The following is a 26,790-nucleotide window of genomic DNA, read 5'->3' as shown; positions in this document are numbered from 1 at the left end:
TTATGAACTCTTATAACACTGATCAGGAGCTAGATTTATTCTCCTAACATTCAGCTCAGTTGCAAAGGTTCTTGCCTTTTGATAGAAGAATAGAGACATTTCCCGATCCACAAGGAAGTTATGGTAGATGATTGCAAGTCTTGTGTAAATCTTCAGTTGAGCTTTTTTATTGCCCAGGTCCATGGCAGCAGCAAGTGCCAAATGATAATAGCCTGCTGCATCAAAGGGGTCCTGAAATAACAGACACAAAGATAGTACCCTCTATAGCACAACTGCTGTAAGAGGACATCCAAGCTCAGTTTATTAGGTATCAAATAAGAATAACATAGATTCTGAACTTCAGTAGGTTTTCCCACTTTACTATTTACATTCTAAATGCATAAAAACAGAACGTGGTAAAACCTGATGTTATGAAACATTACTTAATGTAATGATTTTCTGCAGCAGTTTTTTTTTTTCTTACCTTAAGGTCATAGAATATAATGTCTCCTAAGATCAAGTACACTTTGACGTAATACAGTGTTTCCTCCTCAAATTCCAAAGGAGAGGAACAGAGGGACAAGGCCTTCAAATAGAAGTGTTCAGCTAGTTCACAGTGCCCCAAATGATGATGGATGGCAGCCAGACGATGGTAAGCTATTCGTTCATTTAGCTGATTTCCTAATGAGATAATGTATGAGTCAGGATAAAACCAGAGACAAAAGTAGTCAAATTGTTTCAAACCAGAACACATCTTTGCTAATTTTGCTTCACTTCTATATGGTATTTGCTGATCCTTTATTAAATAAAATTAATTGTGCTCAAGAGATACATGGCCAAAACCTGCCCTTTAAGAAAAATCTCACAGAATTCCTGAATATCCCAGTGTAGGATTTGACCGTGTCTGGGATTTTCTTAAGAAATAACTACATTCATATCTCTCATGTATAGATATACACACCCTGTGCATACTTACAAAGAATACAAATAGATTATTTTGAAAGTATAGTAGCTGATGGGATTAAAGACTCCCTTGCCCCTCACAGTACATAATTTACATCAAAAGTTATGACAATAAGAACATTTTCAAACTGATCAAAATGACCTGTCTGTGCATGTATGCAGGCGTGAGAGGGTTCTTAATCAGTTGAACAGCTCTAAGTCAAAGAATAGTCATTTTGGAAAGTAGCCCTATTGTCTTTGACTACTTTTTCCTGGGTCAATTCACCAGCAAGGCTATGATCAAACCTGAAAGAAATTTATGACACTCAAAAGCCTCTTTCAGTTATGAAAAGGTTTTCATATGAAAAGGTTTTCCATATGATCTTGGAGTTAGAAAAGACAGCAATGAAGTTGTTCATTCTTCAATGGAAGCAAAAATAGCAATGGTAGTATCATTATGAATTCCTGGCAAGAAATTTAACTGAATTCAAAGGAAGAAAGCTTTTTAGAATTCTGCCTAATTTTGGACATATCAGTAATATTCATCTGTAATTAAAATTGGTCTTACCTAAACTTACACTGAGCATAAGAGATGTTCTTGCATATTCCAGACTTTCCTCATAAGCCTTCAGATTCACCAGCAATTCCACCAGTTTATTGCATAATCTGAGTTCAGTGGTTTTGTTGCCAATCTTAACAGCAAGTGGAAGAGCCCTGTCCTGAAATGCGTAAAAACAGCTCAGGTACTGCTGAATCCCAAGATGTGCACTGACAGGTTTACATTTATGTCATGTCAAGCAATTTCTGGTTTTATTTTGCTCTTTGCATAAGGTATTTCTTACACCCAGGAGACACAACAGGTGAAGCATCTTAACACCATGACAGAGTACTCAGCTGCAATAGGTTATAAACTGTTTGCTGAGAGGATCAGCTTTTGGTTCAGCATTTGTAGGATGCCTGCTATGATGGGAGGCTACATAACTATCGATGCAGTAGAAAAATTTCACAAACCCTGTAGAAAGTCACTGCTTTCTCCTTTTCCCAAGTACCATTGAAAAATATGTCTCCAGCAGCTTCAAACAATTCCATTCCTAAATTTGGATCTCCTGTGTAAAGAGCAGCATCCTGAGCAACCTGAAAAGAAAGCAAGGAATGGGGAAAGAAAGAAAAGTCTTAGTTACTTCTTGGTAAAAAAGCATAAATATTAGCAACTGAAGAAAAGATCTTAAAGCTTCTCATTAGAAGATAGGAAAGGCTATATTTTAGACCGTGTTCTGTCTTTTTGGTACCCTGGTTTTGAGCAGGCCAGTGGCAGATGATGAAGGAGGAACGTAAGGACCTGGGTACATAGTGCTATGGTCTCCCTTTTTCTAGCAATAGTACCCTGCTACCTTTGTCAGCACATGGCGCTCTAAAAAGCAGTAGTGCATTTGATAGATGCAACACATTACATTTTAATTAAATTACACTTATCATAGGAATAGATTCTAATTGCAAGTTAAATATTGCTAACTGCAGATTTAAAAGACTGTGAAGTGAATTCTGTAAATAAATGCCGTTCCTTTATCTTGTTATTCTGAATTCAATATATATGCCATGTTAGCAAAAAGGACTTCATGAAAGGCAGCATGCATCCTCCCCAGAGCAAGGGTACCAGGATACTCAGTTACTGGTAGGATAAGTAGTAATGAGAAAGGGGACTTGGCACATGCAGCAAGTTGAAGAATCTTGCTTTGGTTTTGGGATCTTTAGTTTCCAAGTTGCATTCAATTAATACAAGTCCATCTCCACTTAAGCACACAGGCAGCAATCCTTTAAGCCTGTTTGGCCTCAGGCACCTAAGGACTATTGCATCACATTTTTGGAAGTTGTTTTGCATGCAAGTTAAGATGTGATGACTTGCACAAATTACTGGCACAACAGTCAACATTTTAGTGGGCAGATTCCTGCTTTGAGGCTTTTCTCATGGAGAGGCACCAACTGCTCCAAATATCAGGTTCATACATGCACAGTATGGAATACACATGCATGTCCCTGGCCCATTCCTCCTCTTGGAGGAAATAAAGCAGATGGAGAAAATCATCTCACACAGATTTGGCTTTGGTGCCACCAGGTGAGTGACTTGGGGGCTATCAGCTAAAATCATTTAGTAAAAGAAAAAGAAATAACAGGCCTATAAAACAGTCACTTTCTGTAAGCACATTCATTCAGTTTTCCTAGTAAATATCAAAAAAAAAATCTAATTTGAGAAAAAAAATCATTAAAGTAGCCCCCACATATTGTGTCTGAGTACACTTCAAACATTAACACGTTTCATATGTTTTCCTGCTGCTTTGAAGAATTTTTCAAAACATCTTAACAACAGATGTGTGATTATTTTATTTATAGATCGTGTTTTGGCACCACTCACACACCAGCCAAGGCTCAGATCTTACTATGTCAGGTTCTCCATACAGCCTGCACTACAAGGCAGCACTGTGCCTTACGATGGGAGAGAGGTATTTTTAACCCCTTTACAAAAGCAAGAAACTAATTCCCCAAATACTTCAGTGAACAGCTAGAAGCCGTACAGACGGCAGAGTCAGATCTGGGCTGCCGCACAGCTCTCAGAAAGAGTCCAGATCACCCGGGTTCAGCAGCCACAAGGGCTAGATCCCTGTTTCAGGTCATCTTTGGGTGTGTGTTAGCACAGCAGCAGAAGCAGCAGCGGGTGCCGGTTCATCGCGGGGGGTGCAAGGTGTGCGAGCCACGTGCCTCCCCTCTCACGGCTGCAAAGGCGGCAGCAGCTCCAGCTGGCTCCGTGCTGTGCCGTGCAGAGCCACGGAAGGAAGGCTTTAGGTGCTTTAGAAACGCTTCCTGAAAAAGCTACTGTTTTCTGAGGGATCTGGCCCACGAGCCAGCATGCTAAGATTATCGTCTGTTATCTACCAGCACGTAGCATGCGTACATGGTTTGATTGCTGTGGTGCTGTAGGGCTGGTAGACGGTGAAGGAAAACACAGAATTTACAACAGAGCGGGCACTAAGAAAGGTCACTGCCCAAAAATCTTTCCAGAGTCAAGCAACAGGTTGAAATGGAGAACCACTGGAAAATCCTGAGACTTTCAGCTGTTAAGCATTACATAACCTCTGTGTTCAGAACACCAGTTAGCAAAATGTCTGGGATCATTATATTGAATTACTTACTCTTACCATGCCACCTGCACCATGTTGGCAACCTGCATGCCTGTAAGTGTTAACATACCTGAATATAGAGATCCACAAGCTCATTCTGCTTCAGAATGTAATATATCTTTCCTGCCCGTAGCCAAGCATATGCCTCCTTCTCTTTTTTCTGGAGATCTATAAATATTCCAAGACTTCTTTTGGTATATTCCAGAGCTGACCTGTAAGCCCTGAAACAGGGGAAAACTGCTAATCACTGAGGGGTCCTTCAGAATTGGGAATGTTTTTCTTCATAATGAAAAAAGCTTTATGTTAATGTAAAGAACAACTTGTTTCCTTTATTCAATGCACAATAATAATTTCTCAGCTATATTCCATTAGTAACTAGCAAATTTGTTCTTTTTCCGCTTTCTTTTTGTGTTCAATCTATGTTTCCTATTAGATAGTCGCTGTGTTCTTTTATTTCAGGATAATTTATTTTAGATTTATCCTTCCCCTACACCTCAGGCTAGTGACACATGGAAACAATCTTTCCTCACCTTTAGCTCTTTATCATTTATCATTATCTTTAATGATTATCATTTATGGATTGTTTTATCTACAAACCTCAGAAAGAAATTGTGTCTGTACATATTTTTTTCTAACTATCACCCAGGCCTCAGGCTTAAGCACAGTTCAAACTAATCAGTATTTGCAGAAAATCTTGGAGGGACAGCTGACAAGACATGATCAGTTCTGGAAGCACCCAAATTATCAGATCACTGGGCAGTGCAATTTTCTTTAATTGTAAGGGCACTGTACTCTCGGAAGAGTGGTCATACTTTTCATTAGAAAGACCTGTCAGATTGATTGAGTTTATGGTGCATTCTACCAGACATAGAAGCCCCAGGCTTCCTTATTAAATCCTTCTCTGTTTTGCGATAGACTCCCATCACCTTGACCTGGTGCATTTTCCTCCAAGCACAAGACACAAACATATTAAAATATAACATGAACTGTGCAGTTATTGCAGTGAATCTTTACACAGTGCATCTTTAGAACAGCCTACTTAAACCTCCAGAAAGATGCAAAACAACTCTAGAAGTGATACGCTCCCTGGTATTTCACACTATCAAGACCCCACCTCTGACTCAACAAGGTATCTCATCTGAGGGGGGACTTATGTTTTTACCACTTCCTGATTCTTACAGAAATTGAAGAGACCTGTCACTCCTTTTATACTCATGAGAGAAAGTAAAGATCCATTGAACAAGCCTGACATTTCAGTCTTCTCTTCTTTGCTAACAAGCTGCTAATATGAGGAAAGGCAAGATAGTTAAAGTAGCCCAGCTCAGACCAGTTACTGAATGCCACTTCCATCCCCCCTCCTGAGTTTTTGCTTTTACCATAACCCAGCACGGCAGCTGGAACGGGTCAGGCTGTGTCCCCTGGCATGGCCACAGCAATTTAGTGACACCAAGGACATCACTGTTTTTATTACTTCATCATAGACACATACCCTTGTTACTTGGGACTGTTAACTCAAAGAATATTGTGATACTACCGTCTAATATCATACTGAGTACATGCTATTAGCCGGTAGCCTGCTAAGGGTACACAGCCAGCATTATTTGGGAGCGAGGCTTCTAGGTGAGGAGCAGGGAGTTTGACTCATTTGTCCCTTCCAACTCGAGACTTTCTATGACCAATTACATGCACTCCATGCACGCAAAGCAGAAGCTTCTACAGCTAGTGAAATCCTGCAGATTCTAGGTGGTTTGGCACCTTAACCAACTCCTTTATCTTCCGCATCTCCAAAGGATTTTCACCACCTCATTAAACAAAGTGAATAAAGCAAATTAGGTGAAATATTAAAAAAGTTAGGTGCTTGGACTGCAGCCACTTAAAGCCAAAATAAGCATCTACTCTCTTTCCACAGCTGAGGATATTTTTTCCATCCTTACTGAGGCATGCTTGAAATACCTGAATCTAAAGTGACTCCCTGAAGTGAGATACAGTAAGGAAAAAGTCAGACAAAGCTTCCTTAAACACTTTAAAAACTCTCTAGAGAAACCGGTAAGTTTCCCCAGCACCTGTTAGTTAGTATAAATTAACTTGTGCAGTCTGTTTTTTTTCAATCAAGTAAAGCAAAAAAAATTGGTATTCTGAAGTTAAAAGGAGTATAGAAATTGCTGGAGACTGACACTATACAGTTTTGCACATAGGTTTTATGCTCATATAAGTTTTGAAAAAAGCATTTCTTCAAAGAGAGACACTTGCACAGAGGCAGTTTGATATCTGACCTGTTTGGATATGTCATTTGGTTTCTAATGGAAAAATTGTTTTGTAAAAATGTATCACAGACAAGTTACCTGCCAGCAAAAATCCCAGACCTATAGCAGTCATCAAGAGTTGCATAACATATAACATACATATTGACACATATTTTTAAAAATAATTTGGCTCTTCAAGTGGTGCTAATCCCTGCTGAACACCTTGTCTCCCTTGAGATGATAGTTACTTGAAAAAAAAAAAAAAGGGATGTCTCCACCAGCACTGGACCCTTCAATTCTAATAAAGTGTATTGGTAAAGCAGAGTAGAAAAAAAAAAAATCAATCATATTCAGCTGTTGCAAAACTTGGGATCCATTAGCATGACAGGAAAGTTACAATCAGAATAAAAGCAAAGTCATTCAGCATGTCTGTCTTACCTTTCTGTTCCTAAAGACAAATAGAGCTGACTAATGGTTTCCAAAATTTGTCCCTCCAGAACTTTGTTGGACATCTTTCTAGCTAAAGATAGTTGATATTCATTGTAGATGACACACTGAGCCTCATTGGGAGCAACCGTACTGTAGAACTGACACAGCAGTTTAATTGCTTGTAGTTGACCTAGGAGAATAGATTGGAAATACTAACATGAATCTCTGTTTTCAAAAGAAAGTTAGATTAGTTTTTTTTAAATTAAAATAATTCATTCTTACTGTTGCACAAATTCAGCACAGTCAATGAATAACAACATAAAAGTCATAACAAGGCAATTCCACTGCCAGTTTCTTCACCCCCAAGATTATCAAAGAAGTTACTTCAAACTTGATCTTTAAAGTCATAACACAGTCCCCTTACCTGTATAAGCTGCTTTAATGATGGTAGCAAGAATAAATAAATAAAGCATGGGTCTTCTAAATACAACTATTTTATGCAAAAAGTAATCCAGATTATCAATTGTTTTCATACCTTTAAACTCAGGTCTGGTGCTCTTTGCACTACCAATGATATCATAACTATTGTAAATATTATTGAACATAGAAATCTCTAGACTTTTTAGTAATTAAGTTATTAATTTTTTTGAACATTTCATTTTCTCTATCATTTCTGACAAACCTAAGTAACACCAGAAGAGCAAGCCAACAGGTACTTATTTTTCCACCATTATGGGACAGAGCAAAGATTTCAATCACTTCAATAACTATCACATCACTGGACATAAAATGTTGTTTAAGGAACAACTATGACATACCTATATAACAAACATTCCCAGAGTATGTTTTGTAATTTAAAGAGAAAAAAAAAAAGTACTCACTTTCCAGATGACTTGTCTCCATTGCAACTAAAAAAGCCCATTCATAATAAAACTTTGCTTTTTCTCTTTGAGTTCCATCAACATAATAACATCCCAACTGAAGGAGGACTTGGATAAAATCTTGGCCACAGTCCCTACTTGGAAGTTTAGAGAATAGCTTCACTGCCCTGATATAATAATGTTCTGCCAGCTTGCTGGCTGCTGTATGCAGGCAGAGTGCCCCAAAATTAGCCAAGGCTATAGCTTGGTTACGAGTCATGTTTGTCTCTTCTGAAAGATGCAGTGCTTTGTAGTAGTTCTCAGCAGCTTCTTTTGCATTGTTTGTTCTTTTCAGAGCAATAGCAAGCATATTATAAGCAGTTCCTAGTTGTTGAGGATTGCTCCAGGAAGAGTCTACAACAGCACTTAAAATGGCTAAAGCCACATCATGCTGCTTGTAAAGAATGTATAACCAAGCAAGCGAAACCAAGTAGTTAATAGTTTCCTCTGGCTTAGCAGAAACATCAGTCTCCAGTGCCTTCATCATGTAAACAATGGCTTTTCCATACCGTTTGTGGTGGCTGTACAGTTTTGCTAAGCTAAGATAGATAGTGCTACATAGTCCTTGCTGCTCATTAGTAAATACAGAGGAAAGTGCTTGTATGAGGTAAGGTGCAGTTTGTGATGGGAGTATTTGTCCAAGTTTTCTCAAGCCGTAGAGCTTGGGAGCATTTTTGATGACTAAATCAATCCTTTTCAAGGAATCAGTTAAAGTATTTGAACTCTGAGAAGAGGCAACCTTTATGCAACTTAACACAATGTGTGGCAAGCACTTTTCATTGTAGGATTCTGCTAGTTTGAAATAACAGTTCTTTGATAAGTTGTTTTGTAAACCCAAGTCATTAAGCAACAGTTGAAGCCTTTCCAGAAATGGCAGTGCCTCTTCATGCTGTTTGCGGGCAATGTAATGTTTTGCCAGAAGAAAGCATGCTCTTGCCTCTGCATGTTTGTTCTGGCTCAAAATTGTCCTCTTCAGAGCATACTTTAGAATATCTGACTCCAGCTCAGCACTGCAAATGTAGTTGGGAATTCCCATGAGAAGAGATGTAGCCTTGTCAATAACATGAGCACATTTTTCTTTGTTCTTCTGCGTCAAGTAGATGACTGTTAGGTTTGTATAAAGAGCAATTACAAAGTACAAATCACTAAACCCTCCAGCTACTGCTCCCAACGCTTCCTCAAAATACACCCGAGCTTGGGAAAACTTCAGCTTTTTAACACTGAGCCTGCCTAAGAGAAAACACAGCCTTGCTAGCGCCCAGGACATGCCTGCTTTCTTTGCTGCTTCCCTTGTTAATCTAAAAAAGCTAACCAGTTGTTCTTCTTCTGAAAATCCATAAAACATGCTATTGATAAATGGGTAAGAAAAATGATACAGGTTTTTGAAGTTTCTGTCATACTCTTTCCTATTTAAGAAGAGCATCAATGACTCAAAGATATCAGGTGCTTGAACATCATCTTGACATATGTGGAAGCAAGGCCCTTCAGGTGGAGGGAAGATGTCCATATTTGGAGAGCTAGCAGAATCCTTGCCATCAGTAGTTGGCTCTTCTGCCTGGGTTGCCTCCAAATTCTTGAAGTTCTTCAGGAATTCTTCTATCTTGCCATTCTTGATAGTGGATCCTGTGCTGGAATGTGAATGTGGAATTTCTGAAATTCAAAAATAAATTACAGATCACAACTTCATGTGTGCATGCACACGAAGATCTACTGATAAATGTTTTTGTTAGTCTATCAAAGAAGATATTGTTAGGCCAGGCCCTGACCCAACACCAACCCAACTGAATCATAGAATGATTTGAATTGGAAGGGACCTTAAAGATCAGCTAGTTCCAACCCCCCTGCCATGGGCAGGGACACCTTCCACTAGACCAGGTTGCTCACAGCCTCATCCAGCCAGGCCTTGACCACTTCCAGGGATGGGACATCCACAACTTCTCTGGGCAACCTGTTCCAGTGTCTCACCACCCTCATAGTGAAGAGCTTCTTCCTAATATCTAACCTAAATCTACCCTCTTGCAGTTTAAAACCATTACCTCTCATCCTATTACTACACTCCTGATAGAGTCTAATGTTAATTCAAACTGGTTTATGTCTGAGTGTATACTCAAAAAGTATAAACTGAGTGAATATTCTCTGTTCTCTCTGTGTGTATATGAGTGAGTGAGATCTGCCAATGAATTACAATCCAGACTAGCTGGTAAGTAGGAGAAGACCAGAATCTAGAAAGACCCAGCGTCTAAACTGGAGGCTGGAGAAAGGGCCCAAGGTCAGGGCATGGCTGGACTTCAGGTCTAAGGGAACTAACTGTGAGTTTGAGCACACAAGTTGAGTAAGGGTATGCCTATGTCTTGATGGAAAACTAAGGCAGGGAGGGTACATAAGACTGAGCTATTTGGGTTGTTGAAGTCTCATGTGAGTGCTGTGAGGGTGCCCGCAAAGGTCCTGTTCTCTTGTCCACATTGTATGTGTGTGGCCAGCCATATGTGTACAATGTGTAATAAGATTTCTTCTTTCAATCAAATACCAACCCTGATTCTCTTCTGGCACAGATTAACTTTCTCAGTATTACCAAGTTTGTGGTGATTCATGTGGTCATTGATCTAAAATCATCTAGTACTGACATTGTTGAGTATCTTACAAATATAATGAAAACATGTCACCATTTCTTTAGTCCTCCCACTGTTATCCAGCCAAGGTGATAGGGCAGGGACTAGGGATGTAGTTTGCAGTCATAGCATAAAGCTTACAGCTGCATATCAACAGGAGCTTATTGAAGTTGCAGATTTAGAGCTGTTTCCTTAGAATCTCATTTCTGAAACTGTTCAGCAGAATTAGAAATATAAAAAATGGTATTTAGAAAAATGTAGTACAAATACAAGTAATGATAGTGACAGCTTAGCAACTAAATGCCAAAGGGAAACAATCCTGCATCCTCATCAAAATATCTCCTTTGGGAAATATACTCATGTGATGAAGTTTTCTAACAGATGGAAAATCTGCTGGAATTCAAAGTCAGCACTTACCAGGTGCCCCATAAACAGTATTTTGCCCTGTTAAACAATGGGGGGTGGTGGGGGGGTGGAGGGGGGGTGTGTGTCACAGCAGTGAAGTCATACAGTTTGCAATTGGATAGCAAGGTCCAAGAAAGACATCCAATATCAGTGAAAATCCACAATGTCTTACAGCAAATCCTAGTGAGAAAGTGTTACAGCAAAATCTAGGAAAGCAAACATTGAGAGAAGAAAGCTGGAATGTGAAGAGGTATTAGAAAGAGAAAAGCTGGCAAAGATACAAAAGATATCAGAAGTCACATTATTTTTATGTAAAAATTGTATGCATGTGAAGTATTACCACATTCATGAGCACTCTGAAATTCTGGTTCTTCTAACTGGTCTGTAAGAAAGAAAAGTCATGTTAGTAACTGTCTTATTTTTTTTTCAGATTTAAATATCCTAAAATAAAGCTATTTTTTATAGTTCAGGTCTTTACGTCAGAAGAATTGGGTGTGTCCTGGAAATTCAGAAGAGAAGAAATTTCTAAGTCTGACCCAAAGCTAACAGATACTAGGGGCTTGCCCTCCTGCTGATACAATTCACTGCTTTCTACATGGTTATCATCACGCACCTACTGCCGCTCAGTAAGGTGGGGGACGTGCATATCGCAGTTACAATTAAAGCCAACCTGTTCGGCATGAGGCATGCGTCACTACTGCATTGAAATACAAGGGTGCAGTGTAGATGCAATCATTCCCCACAACCCACCCCTAAAACAAGGTAACAAAAACCCGTAGTATTACTAAGTTTTACTGTCACTCCTGGATTGGTGGGAGGAATAGTTATTTAGGGTAGTTTGTGTAGCTAAGATTATCATACTTTTGTGGCCATTCCACTAGCACACAGATGAAAAAATCCCTGTATCTATCTTTTCTTTTAAAAGATGTACCTTTAAATTCTGTAGACATTGCTACTGTAGATCTAGTTTTAAATGTTGAACATAGCACATCTGTAGGACATTTAAGAATTACTATTCTGTGTAAAAGATAGTTCTCAAGGTATTTCAGTTGTCATGCTGCATTTCAGGATTATATTCAAGTATCTTTCATACACTAGATGCAATAGAAGTGGTACTGAGTGTATGAAGGATATATCTAAAAGCAGAGGCTCCCAGAACTAGGTCTATTTAAGCTGATGGAAAGCTATTTTACTAGCCTTTAAGAATGACCTCTCACTGACTGTTTACTTCTGGATCTCCTTCCTTTAAATACTTTCCTGACTTTGGTGGACAAATGCCACAGATGTTTACAATAGTCATAACTTAATGGTCTGAGTATGTAATTGGGGAAGTGCTCATAAGTAAATATTTCTCGTTAGATTGACGTAGATAGAAGGAACTGAAAACCCATTTACTCAGATCACACAAAACCTCAAGTGAATATTGAAAATGCTTGCTCTGGCTAAGTCAGGTTATGTTGGTCAGTTTAAGACAAAAAGGTGGCAAAGGTGGTACTATTAGCTGGGGAAGATGTGAAAAGAAGTTGGCACTTGTGAAGATTAGGGAGGAGATGAGATGTGGTGAAAAATGTGCAACAGGCAAAAATAGTAGTATGTCTGTCCATTAAGCCCATGAGATTGTTTTTGTAACCAATGGAGGTCTGAGCTTTTGTTCCCAGGCTTTTCATTTGAGCAAGGAAGATGAGATGTGGGGTCATTTTGCACATTGACATGAGTTGCATTTTGCAACTCGGGTCTGATATGCCTTAGTTAATATTCACACACACACACACTGATTTGCAGAATTAAACCAATGCACCCACGTCAAACCTACACACCAGCTCCTTTCAAATTGGAGCCTACTGTCTCTTAGATGCCACCAGGAGATAACACTTTGTTAGGTGTTTGACAAGCGTACACATCACCACAGAACAGCCTGTGGTGCGATAAGAAGTTGCTGCTCCCATTCAGTTCAGCAAGACAATTATACTACACTACCTTACACTAAGTCTAGAAAGTTGAAATCCCAATTATGCCAATTAGTTTATGTAAAGCGTGAGCACTTGGAGAAATAACAGCTGTATCAGTATGCTATGTATGAGTAGCTAAAATTGTAGTTTTTTCATTGTATAAAGAGATTTTGCTATTTTTCTATACCTTTGAAAGTTAAATCAAGCACAAAGAGGTGTATGTTTGCATTAGCTGACAATAATTACTATGCCACCTTTCTTAAGACGAATGAAAAGCCAGCAGTATTTGGGTGAAAATACTGCCTTTTATAACACAGCACTGACATTTGAAAGCTTGAAGATCTGTTCAGCTCAATAACAGAGTTTTTAAAACCTTACTGTTTAATTCACTCAAAAAAGGACAAGAGATTCATAAATGCTCTGCTGGGGAAAGTCTTGCATCAGCAGGAAAGTAGCAAAGATGATATCAAGGATTTTTACATGCAGTATCTATGATCAAACTGAATACCAAGGTATTTCAAAGTAGGTGTAAAGGCTGGAATCCCATTGAAATAGAAAAACAGTTATAACAGTGATATAGGAACTGCACATGTATCGTGTGCAGTAAAAAGGAGTGAAACTCATACTTACCTATTCGATACACAGAGCAAACGTCTGTGATGGAGGTTTGTTTCAACAAATGTATCACTTCTTCCAAATTTTTTTCTTTTGAAAAAAAAGATAGCTCTTCTGCTTCAAGAAAATCCAGGTCTTGTGGCCTAACAAAGAAAGGAGCAATTTTGAAGGGGTCTGAAAGCAGATTTGTCTTGAGGACCTCACTGCATCAGTCAAATTAGAGCTTGTTAGAGAAACTGATGCAATTGTTACATTATAGGTCCTGTTGTGTTCAAAATTAGTATCAGTCATACTTAAACATACAAACAGTAGCTATGATTGCAGCTAACAGTTTCTGCCGTATCAAAGTTTTATGTCTACCAGTGTCATGGTGTACCATTTTGAGATAATTTATTAAAAGCACAAATCTTTAAGGACATTATGGTATTGTTATAAACTTGGTTATAACCACTGTTATAATGGTATAAGCTTAAAAGTTACACAACAAATGGACCTGCAAACAACATTTAAGAACTTCTTGCTTCAGCATGCAACCAGTCCAGACATATTAATAGGAGCAGCCTGTTTACATGGTTTGCATGCTGAAATGCACACTTTTTACAGGTTTCTTTCTGTATTATCGACAATTAAAAAGAGGAGCCACATTTAAAATAAGTTAAAGCCTGTGATTGAGGGTACTAGCAGAACTTGTATGCTTTGAAAGACCAGTAGAAATGAAACCTTCTGCAATAGTAAAACTTCCTGGATCTTGTGATCCAAAGAATAGAGACTGAACCAGGTATAACAAGTATAGCAACCCCTTTTTCCCAGGAAGAAACTTGGGTACAGGCTGATAACATTTTCTAAAATTTAAGCAGACTTCATATGCCAATTTCTTTGCATTTGTTTTGACTGAGACACACCATGACAAATCTCATTAAAAAATAAAGCACAAACAAAACCACAAACCCGAGTTTAACATTCAGCATTTTAAAGCTCAGGAGACTAAGTCTTTTTATTTATGAGTTAAATACATATCACTTACTTATTTAAAAATAAGTCCAGTTTAACATGACTGGTCTTTACAAAACCTATTTGGCCAGTAAACACATGTCTTCCAAGAAACCATTCCATGCATTCAATGAAGTAGCCAAAGATTTCAATTTTGTCCCCTTCCTGGAAACTCATCTCTTCCAACACAACACTTTCATAATTTGTCACAGCTATACAGGATCCCATTGCTGTGTAATAAGGAGATAAATAATATTTGCAGATAAAGTAATTTAAACGTACACTTGATAGAATAGCAACTCAGCAGAAGAACATATTTAGCAGAAGACATTCCTGGAACTCATGAGTTGCACATCTGATGTGGCAAGATTTAAAGCATCCAGACATAACCAGTTTGGTTTGAGCAATTAGAATTGTAAATAACAGCATAAGAATCCTAATTTCCCAGACATTAGAAAGCAGTCTAAAATGTTTTCAAAATTCTAGCAAATTCAATCATGAAACAACAAAAAGAAATGTTTTAAGCCCCTACTTTCCCATCTTATAAAGGGCTCTGAACTTGGGCCAGAATAAAAACATGTGAACTAACTAATAAAATCCCTATTGGATAAATATGCAGTTATGTACCAGTCAATACAGTATTAAAACCAACACATATGGTAGAAGATAAGCCATATTTACTCTTTAACCTCAGACCATCAGTATAAGTTTCATTTTTCCAGCAGTATTTGATAAAACAATACACATGTGAAAGATCCACAATACTTACATTGGTGCATATTCTTTTTTGTGTGTGTGTTTTTGTCATCAAATCTGCAGAGGCATCCTTAGTTTACTCAATCTCTACTACTTTGTGCATCTTTGTGCAGTATTTAGGAAGAAAAAGGGGAGATAAGCCTTTAGAGTCTAACTCAACTTAGGCAGAGATTTATGCTCTCACTAATTTCACTGCAATGTAGTTTTGGAAGCTGTTTTCCCATCCTAATACAATGGAAAAAAGTTATTGAACGTTTACAGTCTGTCCTAACAAAAGCATAGAGTAAGTTTGGAGGTTTTTTTAATGCTGGTGTTTGGATGGAGTTTCTTACCAACATTCCTGATGGATTTAGATTCAGTTTTGTATGTAAAATCAATAGGATTAGAATAACCTTTAAGAAACCATCTGAAAGGAGAAAAAGAAGTTGAAGTTAGTGCATAAAACGCTTCATTAAATGTTGTGACAGTAACAGTGATATTTTAAGTCCATTTTAAAACAGATGCACCCCTCCCACAATTATCTTTCAATTTCAGCACTGTCCATGCACTTTTGAGCAAGCCATGTTTTAATAGTAGTAGTAGAAGTATTACTTCAGTCAAACAAACCTAACCAAGAAAGTCACACTATTTCTCCCTGCCCAAGGTCAATAGAAAAATTCCATCCTTTTAACTATTAAGAGCACCAAGAATGAATGATTTCCTGGTGATTTCTGAAGCGCATCCAGTGATAAATCCATTGATGTAATTTTGGCTTTATAGCAATGAGTTTGGATATGAACTGGAAACAAACTGCGTTAAGGAGCTGGATGGCTCCTGTCAATAGTGTGGAGTAAAAACACCGCTAGCCTGTTATCATCCACTTCTCCAAGAATCCCACCTCTATCCATATTTCCAAGCATCTTTAATAATGAAAATTCTCGCCTTATGTGATTTTAGATATGTTAATATATTTTATTTCAAACTCAAGAAAAAAAGCCATATCTTCCTCACAAGAAGGTAAACCATCTTTAAATGCTTCTCTACAGCATCTGGATTAATTTCAGTTGTGTGGTATGGAAGGAAATAGAGCATTTGCTCTCAGTGCTAATGGAAGATTGATATTCCATAACAAGCTACTATTTAGAGACACCTATGTCTAAGCAGGCATGTACATATGGAAGAGATGCATATGAAATAGGTAGTTAGAGTCAGGTACCTACTGATGAAAAGGGATCAAAGGCTCCGGAGAAGCATTAGACAGCACAGTAATGTCACCATCCACAGATCCACCCGTTACATTTTCAGTAAAACCCCCAGTCTCCCAGCAAGTGTTGATTTCTTTGTCTGTAGCCATTATCTTTTTTATCAGATTGTCAGTACATAAACCAAAAAATGCCCCTAAAAAGCAAGCAGTGGAATAGATGTCATTTTATGTTACATTGTAGTGTCACAGTAGCTTTAAAACCGACTTCAAGAGCATCCGTAACATTCAATACAACAAAATCTGAGATTTTATAAGAATTTTCCTTATGATTGTCAGATATACATTTCTGTCTAGTTTCTCTTTCAGTAAAAAAAATGTAGACCTGACATGTTCAATGCAATTTGGCAGCAAATTACCTAGACATATGTATATCTACATTCCCTAAAGAACACAAGAAACATTCCTATTGCATTAATCAACAATCCATCTAGCCCATCATTCTATCTCCGATGGTGGCAGCAGGTGATGCTATTTAGGAGAAGCACATGAACCTGACAACTACCTGTAATCTCTCTCCTGTACATCTCCAGGATCTGCAATAATATTAAGCAAGTTGGAATGTATATTCCTGCCTAATCCTTTTGTTATTCATTTATGGACCAGTTGCACATGAATTTAATGTCCCTATGGTCCTGCTGAACTCAGTCTGTGTTTTTTCCTTTCTGTTCTTTCTGGTGCATTTAGAGTGAATAGGTTTAAATTTCAACTTCATTTCAAATATTTGAATAGGTCTTAATATTTGCTTTTAGGATATAAAGAAATGTGCTTCTCTAGAGGTAGCTTTGGCACGTACAGTCTTCCTTACCTTCCTGTACTAGCAGACTTCTGTACATCAAATTTAATGATTTTTCATTTATACAGACTTCAATGCCTGTTTCTTCCTCCTCTTGAGAATAGAGCCAGAAAGATTGATCTAGGAATAAATTCTCCATGCAATGATTTATAAAACCTAGAAAAAAAATCCAATTTGTTTTACAGTATTATACAAGAAAATAACTTTTCAGAAGGTTAGAGACTGAGGTAGGCATTCAGATAACTCCATTATTGCTTAACCCACAACATATAACTAATTTTACTGCATAGTATTGGCAAATTTACGTCCATGCATTACAGCTACTTTTGATACTTAGCTCTCACAAACTGTGCCTAAAAGGTGCACAACTTCTCTGTGCCTAATCCTGCTGAAAAAGCAGACCATGTCTTCGCTTATGAGTGTTCCCCATAGTTTAGCTATCTTTGAAAGTCTAGAAGTCTCCAAATAAGTATGGGTTTGGTACAAAGAAAGAGGAATAAACTCTCCATGTCTACAGTGAGCAGAAAAAGCTGTAAAAGCATTTTAGTTGCAGTACAGGTGAAAACAAAAACACCTGGACTGGAATAGACTCCTTAGAAAGAAGATACAATCCAATTCTGGTGTATTTAAACTTAGACAAGATAACTTCCAGGAATGATAGCTGTTACCCACTTTGGGACAAAGGCAGGGTCTCCTGGAAGTGGGGGGGTCTCCCCAGCCCTATCATTAGTACCAAGTTCAGGAACATTGTTTACTTCTATTAGAAGTTAAACACAAAGATCTCAAAATTGTTTTCAACAAGTTCCCAGTCAATCAGAAGTTATGTGCAGAGAAATAAAAAAAGCATAATGAACTGTTGTATGGTGAAATAACTTTACCCAGTGAGTGGTAAGTTAGAAACTTCCATATTTCTTCAAAAGTTTTAAATGTTACCACTACTAGATCTTGATCACTATGAATAGACAGCAGTCTAGCAGAGAGCTCCTGAAAAAAATAAAAACCAATACTTTAATTACAATTATACCAGACTCAAGCACACACTTATGTTAAAATGGTATATACAAGAAGGGTAAAAAAATCATCCAGGATTTTATCTGTGATATCTGTTCTTTGACACATACCTACAACATATAACAAGCCAAGTTTTAACTGGGTTTTTTGTTTGTTAACCAATTATACTAACAGTTCCAGTGAGATTAATTTACAGAGGAACTAAGATCTCAGTAATCGGCCACACTGAGTGAGGCGAAAGGCCTGTCTGGTTCAGACATGTCTATGTATATTGTCCAATATTGTATCTTTAGATTGTGAAAGACAAGCAAGCATCTAGTGGTACTTTCCAACAATACCATTGCAATTTACAGCTTGGGAACTGCCTTTGCCAGACATGTGGGCATTAATATTAAATAATGGAAAGGGTTTCTTTATTTGTCAGTCTGAGGTTTTTTGACTTTAAGATTTCTCTAGGTAACTTGAACGACTGTAAATTTTTAGGATCCAAAGCATCCTGCTGTAGGTTAGCCTCAGAGCTCTATCCACATATGAAAACACACCTCCTTTGATGCGTATTTGAACCTGGTAGCTCCACTCTTGCTCCAGAAGAGACATTGAATAGTCTTTCTCTAATTCACCCTTTCTATTGTTTAGACAACTAAACCTTCTGGAGTATTATTTTTTTTAAAAGACGCACTAAGATCCCTTTCTCCTTGTTTGTACCAGGTCATATCACTAGAGTAGCAATAAATTGTGTGTTTAGCAAAGATGAGCAATGATTGTTGTAAATAAGGATGGATTTTTATGAGAAATTTCAGCAGTGCTAAAAGTGACAACTACATAAACTTTCAAATAAGAAATATACATTTTAACAGATTCTAGCCAAAGAGTAGTAATACACTTGGGTTAGTAGCTTAAAAGCAGGGGTCTCCAATTAGGCTGGCTACCATCTTTCAGGGAAATACAAAGAACTGCGGCAGTTTGAGACAAATATCTAAACCAGCATCTCAGAGAACAAATCAGGTGCAAAGCCAACAGGTATAATGCTACTTTATCATTTCCCCAGTACCCTTGCTCCTGTCACATCAAAATTGAAATGCATCTTAAAACAATCTAAGGACTGATCAAGAAACTGATTCTAACTCTGGGAAAAAAATTTCTCCCTCAAACATTTTCTGTAATCTGAGCAAGATGGAGCTGAACCACTGTTTTTATGACTGCTATGACATGATTTTAAAAGATCTGAATTAATTATGCTTAAATTCCATATTTTCCTTTCACAAACATGAATAGATTAAAATAGTAATTCCTTTTTGAAAACAAAAGTCCAACTTAAGCCTCTTCAACATACATGCCTCATCAGTGCTTTGATCTTCTGCATGCCCCCTTCTACACTAGATTAAATATTAACATGAGCCTGAAATCTATTAATAAATTGCCAACACATGCTAAAATATCTCAGCCTCAAGGGCTTTATGCACTGCTGAATATCAAAACAACATTCTAAGGAAAATTATCATTATAAATCTTGCTTCCTTCAAAGTCCTTTTCCCAGTCTGTTTCTAATAAGGCCACAAATCTAGTCTATTTGTATGTGTTTTCCTTCTCCTCCTGATCCCTTCTCCCTTTCTCCATCTCTCCCTAAACACAAGCCAGAGCAAAGCAGCAGGAGTACAGACCGTTTTCACAGCCACAAAATCAGCAGGCTGGTGATGGAGGGTTCACAACACATGAAAGGAAAATCGTGTAGGAACACATGCATCTGAGACAGTCATAAAGCCATAACTAATTAAGATTTCAGTGTTTGGCTTGGTAGTGAAGGAGGCTGGAACTCATGGATCAGACAAAAAGGGACACCAGAGGTCAAATGGTATCATCCTGCTTTTTTGCCAAGAGAAAAGAGGAGACTTTGAATTGCATTTGTTGCAAACTTCATTGGGTGTAGAAGACAGGTTTCCTGTATTTTCCTGTAATTTAAACAAATTAAAGAGAGTAATAAAAATTGGCCCACCCTCGTGTGCTATTTAAAGCTATGACCATCTAGCCCTAGGAAGTCCAATATTTATGCTGTTCTCCCTCAGACTTCCTCTTTGGCTTAGCCATAGGCTTCCCAGCTAACTTGCATGCCAAATGATTCCAAGTGACTGGAAAGTGAAAAGTCAGTATGAGGGCAAATTAAAAAAAATAATCAGAAAACCATTATTTACTGTGATGTAAATCAAAGCAGAATATATTTCAAATAAAACTCTTCAATGTCTTATTTAGCTGGGTTTATTTTACATCAATTGGGTGTTGCAGTCTTTTTCAATGGTTCACTATTTCTAACATCTTGAGATGGTTTTGGGCCATGGGAAACTCTGGTCACTCATATTCAAGCAAACAGCACGTAGATGGAAAAGGGACCCAAATATCTAACAGTATATTTCAGTAGCATAGGGTGTGTTCTCTGAAGAAATGAAATTATTCCAAAGCAATTGACTTACACTGAAAACTGCCATCACCTCCCTGCTGTCATTTTCCAGAAGACGAAGCTGCCCTCTGAGCTGTCTTTGGAGTCTGGGATCAGGACATCTACTCTTTCCCCTTACCATCGTTAACTTCAAGGAGATATCTGGAGAAGGATATCCATTTACAGTGCTACAAGTTTTGTGAATCAGCTTTGGACAACCAGAAAATCCCTCGAAATCATAGAAACATTAAGAACTTTTTTTTCATTTTCAGATACCCATAGAAAAATTGACCTTCTGCATGTTTGTTTTAATTTTTATTATCCAGTAGAAATAGTAGCATAGCATGACACAAGATTTTTTTCAGTTGCATAATAAAGGCTACAGCTATACAAAGTAGGGTGATGTGAAAGTCTGTAGAAATTTTGGGAGACAACTGGGGGATGGAGAAGACGAAAAAACAAGCAGATTGATAATTTGTCAAATTAGACAGCTCTATGGACATTGAGAACATGCACAGATTTCCAAATATCCCATGCGTATTCTAAAAATTGAGGCAAACAGATACTGGAATCACAAAAAAAGCCCCCAAACATAGGTAGTTCAGCATGTTACAACAACTATTTATACCACTCTTAAATTCATGGTTATCTGACCTGTCACCCCCACTACTTCAGAAGGCTTCTATAAGTCAAATATTGAAAAAGCTGTTTCTCAGCTAAGCTGGTCGAGCAGTATCAACCAAGATAAATAGTCCAGCTAAAAGCTCACCTACATTATTTCCCCAGCAAACCTGTTCTCGGATCTTGACATCTGCTTATGAGAAGCTTTGACTACAGCTAAGGCTACAGTTTCAGCTAGCTTCTCTCACATAAAGAGGATCTTTGATAAAGCTGCTTTCATTCTGCATGTTTGTTAATTTAACTCAATAATAGTAAATCGTATTTGTAAGTTTTCACATGCCCAGATGGGCACATATAAGCCAATAATACCCACTCAGGAAGAATCCCCATAGCAAGTATGTAAATAGGTCATGCTTCCAGCAATAAATTGGATTGTTTTACATCCTAAAATATTCTAGCTCCTCTGAGTTTCACCTTTTAATCAGGTGAAATAGATACTTTTCACATTCTAGTCTAATATACTGCACCTTAATCTGTTGTCGGAGGGCTTCCTATGTATGTCTCCAGGATTTTTATGATGACTTGCACCTAAATTACTCATTACTTTAAGGTCAAGAAGGGTGGCTCAGAAATATAAAGCCGTGTTACTGAATTACAAAACCTCTGTTTAAGCTGTGGTCATATAGTCAATTGTTAGTACAAAGAACACAGACTAGAGTCTTTGAATATTACTCAGATCACTGTTAGGTAGAAGTATTGTTGACCTTTTCATTTTAAATAAAAGATACTGGCACAAGAGTATTAATTTAAAATGTACGTTTTTCTTTTACATAATCAAATTGACTCCAGGTAAAATTGTGTTTCTAAGTCCTATATAAAAGTTAATATTACTGAAGTAATAATTAAATTGAATTAAAACACCTGAAATATGGCTGTTTCTGCCAAAAGAACTATTATGCCTTAATATGCTTAATAATGCCTTATGGAAACAAAACATGGTCCAAACCCCCATCACACCCATGGTAACCTTCCTGTCTGCTCCTTTGAGCTCTGATCAATATTCTCAGTTAAGAACAACCCAGATTCTGTACAGCGCGAGACAAACAGGTACAGAACACAAATAATTTTACTACTAATAACCATATGCCTGGGGGAGACTGTCTACCACTGATGTGATTTGTTAGGTCAAGCCAGAAGGCAGGGTGCATCCCAGTGTTATTTTTCAATGGTTATCTCTCTTCCTACACAAGCAAGAGAAGAGAAATGTGACTAGAGCCTCAATGCACAGAGCGGGCCACGAGCTCCCCAGAAGGGAAGCCTGCTGTACCTACTTACTGAAGAACTGCACTCAACTGCACCTTCATTGAAAATACAGCATAAAAAAAAAATTAAGACTTGGAAAGGCCACAGACTTAAAATAAGACATTTGAATAACTGAAATCCACATATAAAATAAGCAATGAAATTTTAATTTGCTTTTTTTTGTTAGCCGTTATAATATAGTCCATAAATTGTTTCTGGATTTTATAGCAGTTAACAAGTTATTTCTCTCTTTTTATGAGAAATTCTCAAATCTTATATAGAAGTTGGACACTTCACAGGTGCCATGAAGTATGTTATAAAGTTACAGGACTGACGACTGCAAATGTTGTTGACGTAGATGCCTCAAAAAAGTAAGCAATGAGAAAAGCATTATATTTATAAGATATGATAGAGGAAAATGTCTTACCAGTTGGAAAATTCTCTGCTTGACTGGGAAGGGTCCTTGAACTAACATTAATTCGTTTTTCACTTTGAGAACACTCTACTATGATAAATGAAAGGAATTGTTAAGTGCATTTTCTAAGACCATATAAATCACACACACAAAAAAAAAAATGACAAAACATAACACCCGACATTTTTAAAGCATTTGATAATTACTAAAAGAAAATAACTATTTCTTCCCCCCACCCTTCCTGCTATATAATGCCCCAGACCCACTAAAAGTATCTGCAGGTCATTGCTGTCCTACTAGGGAGGAAGTTAAATCTTGATTTCATCATTTTGATGTGAAGCTTCAAGATGGAGAACTGGTGGAAAGATGCCTCTCAGGAAATTGCAGTCTCCTTTAGGAGGGAGCAAGGGTCAGACTTCATTTTCTCTTCCCTTGCACCTATACTGAAAAGTGGCCTCCACTGAAGCTTCAGTGGTATAAATTGGCACCGATACGAGTGCCTTGTACCAATTCATCCATGGAGAGAAATAATCCTTCCCTTTATTTTTTACAAGCTTGGTAGGGGGTCATGTAAAAAGAAGTGATTGGAAGTTTTAGAAAAATAACACAAAATAAGTATATTTTATGTTAATAATAATTGGATTTTTTCTTTTTTGGCCCATATTTCTTCAGTCCTTTTAGAAATGATGTGTTTTCATGCTGAAGAACCCACCCACTCCAACCAATTCAAATTTTCTCAAGGTTCCCTTGGGGGGGGAAAAAAAAAAAAAAATCATCGGTCAAGAGAAGGACTGATATTTTTGCGAATAAAAGTGGGAGAAGTAGATCTTTAATTTTTAGAAGAAAACCCCTGATGCAATTTTTATGTATCCTAAGACATTTTCCTCCACAGTTCTGCTTTTAAGAAAAAACTTGTAATATAATCTGTCTTCTGCATTTTCCCTCAAGTGCATCTAATGATGTTACATGAACAAAATCATGCAAATAAATAAGGATACATAAACACAGTATTTCCCTACTTTTGAAAAAAGGCAGTAAGCAGTAAAATATCATCTTTAAGGCCAATTGTTAACATGTACTAGAAACAGGAATTTCAGTTCCCAAGCACTTTGCTTTTTTTTGGGTTTTGGTTTGGTGTTTGATAGGGGTGGGGGTTTTTTTGTTTGATTTTTTTTTTTTTTAATCTGCACTGAACAATATTTGTTTTTAAACAGAAATTTTATGATGAACTTACTGCAGTGTAGGCTGACTGTATTTAAGGAACATTATAAATTTAAGTTCCCCACAGCTTCTGGGACCATACTTAGTCATAGTACTGCTTTCTCTTGTTTTAGTTAACAGTACAAACAGAGCAATTGTCAAAACTTTGACGATACGTTATCAATCGTTTTGATCATCATTTAACAGTTGATAAGACAATCAATTAGCATTTGTTTTTGGTATGTAGACTTGCCATTACTAGTCTTTTTATATTACCAGACATGGACTTTCCTTGAAAGGTATTTAATGAGACATGACTATCCAGCAGGTAATATTTTATTTAAAAACTAAACCTAATTTATATGACTTTTAGGAGAAAGCAAAAACTATGAGCAATCATTTTATTACTCATGGGAGTTTAATTACAAATAATAGCTTGCTATTAAATTTGAGCAAAAGCGCAAGAGTTACTACAAATATATTTTAAACATTGAGACTGTTTAAAGTGCTATAATTAGATTCAAAAACTTAACGTGAACTCCATGCCCCATTCCTAATTAATGGGATGACTTGCATACTTCTTGGCAAGCTAAAGAGAAACTTTATACTGTCCTGTGATACATGTACCCCATACTCTTTGATGTCAGCAGAGTTGCAGTTGTGAACACAAAGACCCTCTCTAAGCCATAGGACATCGTTTAAAATGAAACTGTTGTTTCCAGGATCGCTTGAAGTATTTTCACATTCAGAAACCCCATGGGCCTACTATAAAGTAGGAGTCTGGCCACTGCTTTTGCGAGACAGCCACCTGTGCCACTCCACCCTTCCATCCAAAAAATGTTTCTGACTTGCACGTTTTTACAGCATGAAGTAGGTTTTAATTTGCAGAAAAATAGAGATAGTATTACACCTTTGATGAAAAACAGTAATCTAACAGTTTTATTAAAATAGAAGCATGCAGTCGAACTCATCTTTGCTTCTGAATCTTAGAGATTATAGCAAAAAGTGCTAGGGAAAGTACTTACATTTCAGTATTCTGGCTCTTGGGTTCTGATAATTTTCATCTCATCTTAACTAATAGATAATCCATTTGTCTGCCCAAAGTGAATTTCAGTATAGATTGTTTAATAGTCCAATCTATACAGCATTGCCAGAGAGGATATATATAGCTGTTTATTTTGTTGCATTTAACAGTCGTAGATGTATTTCAAAAAAAGTTCAGCTGAAAAGTTCAGTTCTCTGCTTGCACACAGCAAGCAATGTTTAAAGAAAGCAGTAATTTAAATGCAAAGAAAAGTCAAGAGCAAAGTGACCAGAATATATTGATCAAGGTCTTACCCATTTGTTCTTGCAACGTCTCCAGCCTGCCTCCACCCCTGACAGTGCTGATGGCAGCATCAGCTGCCATTTCTTTCCTCTCCATGTTCCTGTCTTGCTTTCCCTCTAAACTAGGGATAATGGCGTTAGTGCTGAGCACGGATGTGCTGCCTGCCACTGCCAAACTCTCCATAATTTGCAATTCCTCACACTGATGCAATTCCCATTATCACCAATCTGAGGGGGAAAACAAACAAAAAAAAAAGTATTTTTTTAAAAAGTCATGCACACGTTCAAGAGCCGTCCCACTCCCGCAGGAGTTATTTTTAATTGTGATATAAAGTACATGCTTTAGACACCTGTGAGAGGAATTGTTGTGTAACACCCAGTTTCATCTCAGAAAAAGCTCCTGCAAGCAGGTGGCATCACTGCTCTAGCAGCAAAGCAATAGATTTGACTAATAGCAACAATCCAAGGCCTGAAGTGAAATGTACTTGTGCCCACTACTAATTATTCATTCTTGGCCAGCTTTAATGCAGCGCCTCCAAGGGATAGCATCATTCACATTAACAGAGGCAATGCAGGAGAAAAACATCATTTTCTAAAGGCGATGAGAATGGAACAGGTACTGCATGCTTAATTTAAACAAGCAGAAAGGTTTTTATAAATCCAGACAAAGAATGAATCCTCTGCAGGAGCCCACAGTGTGGGAAGACTAACATGCAAGGATCCAAAGATTTATTTGCAGTAAAGCAGGAGAGTGATCTGAAGCTGGAGGCCGTGTCTGGCAGCAAGACTACTATTGGCATGAGCATCAGGAAAAAGGGGTAGAAATGGAAGTAGAGCACAAGCAGTTGCAAGCTTCACTGCTCCCTCCGCAACCACTGACGTGAGATGCCCTGCGATCCCAATTCTCAGGCACAAGCTACTTCAGCTTCAGAGAAGTGCAGCCAGACCTTCAGCCAGTGCATCTGCAGAGGACGCGACCCGTAGCCAGCATATGCCCCACTGACATTTAGACCCTTTTCCTCAGTGGGCTCTCGCATGCTTCTGATTTCATAAAGCCACAGGATAGACTTTGCTTTAGTCCTGTCACCTGGACTTAATCCAAATTCCTCTGTGCTTACTCCAGCCATACTCTTTAACGGGCTGCATTCATTTTGAGTATACGAACTTATAATCTTTGTGATATTTCCTCTCCCATTTGTTTTCCAGCAGAAGTTGGTTAAAACTGAAGCTGTCGATGGGAGATTACTTTCGCTCTGCCAAAACCTCAGGCTGGTGCCTGCCCACCTAGCATCACCTTACGATCTGCCTTCAGACTGGTTTGGAAACTTCTCCCTTCTCTGTTCACCATGCAATGGGGTATCCCAAAGCACACTGTTCTGGCTTGCTTCTTCACATACACGCCTTCCAACACTTCTCGCCCTCCAAGCTTCATGTCATA

At 37.8% G+C, this 26,790-nt stretch overlaps 1 protein-coding gene across 1 annotated transcript; it reads right to left on the bottom strand.

Moving 5' to 3' along the window:
* On the bottom strand, positions 1-25,732 carry SH3TC1 (SH3 domain and tetratricopeptide repeats 1; the record flags this gene model as incomplete). The annotated part of the gene is made up of 17 exons (XM_081999037.1): positions 25,365-25,732; positions 22,839-22,913; positions 20,523-20,650; positions 17,925-18,030; positions 17,059-17,202; positions 16,210-16,387; positions 15,343-15,416; positions 14,289-14,484; positions 13,280-13,407; positions 11,041-11,082; positions 7,648-9,336; positions 6,776-6,956; positions 4,165-4,315; positions 1,933-2,055; positions 1,490-1,640; positions 464-660; positions 1-231 (listed from the first exon to the last, which is right to left on the bottom strand). The coding sequence occupies exons 1-17, from the start codon at positions 25,534-25,536 to the stop codon at positions 1-3; spliced, it is 3,966 nt and encodes a 1,321-aa protein (XP_081855163.1). The 5' UTR covers positions 25,537-25,732.
* Between the last annotated feature and the right edge of the window lie 1,058 nt (positions 25,733-26,790).

The sequence above is a fragment of the Phaethon aethereus genome, assembly GCF_964289735.1.
Source record: "Phaethon aethereus genome assembly, chromosome: 4".
NCBI classification, from domain to species: Eukaryota; Metazoa; Chordata; class Aves; order Phaethontiformes; family Phaethontidae; genus Phaethon; species Phaethon aethereus.
This window is presented reverse-complemented; position numbering and strand designations above follow the sequence as displayed.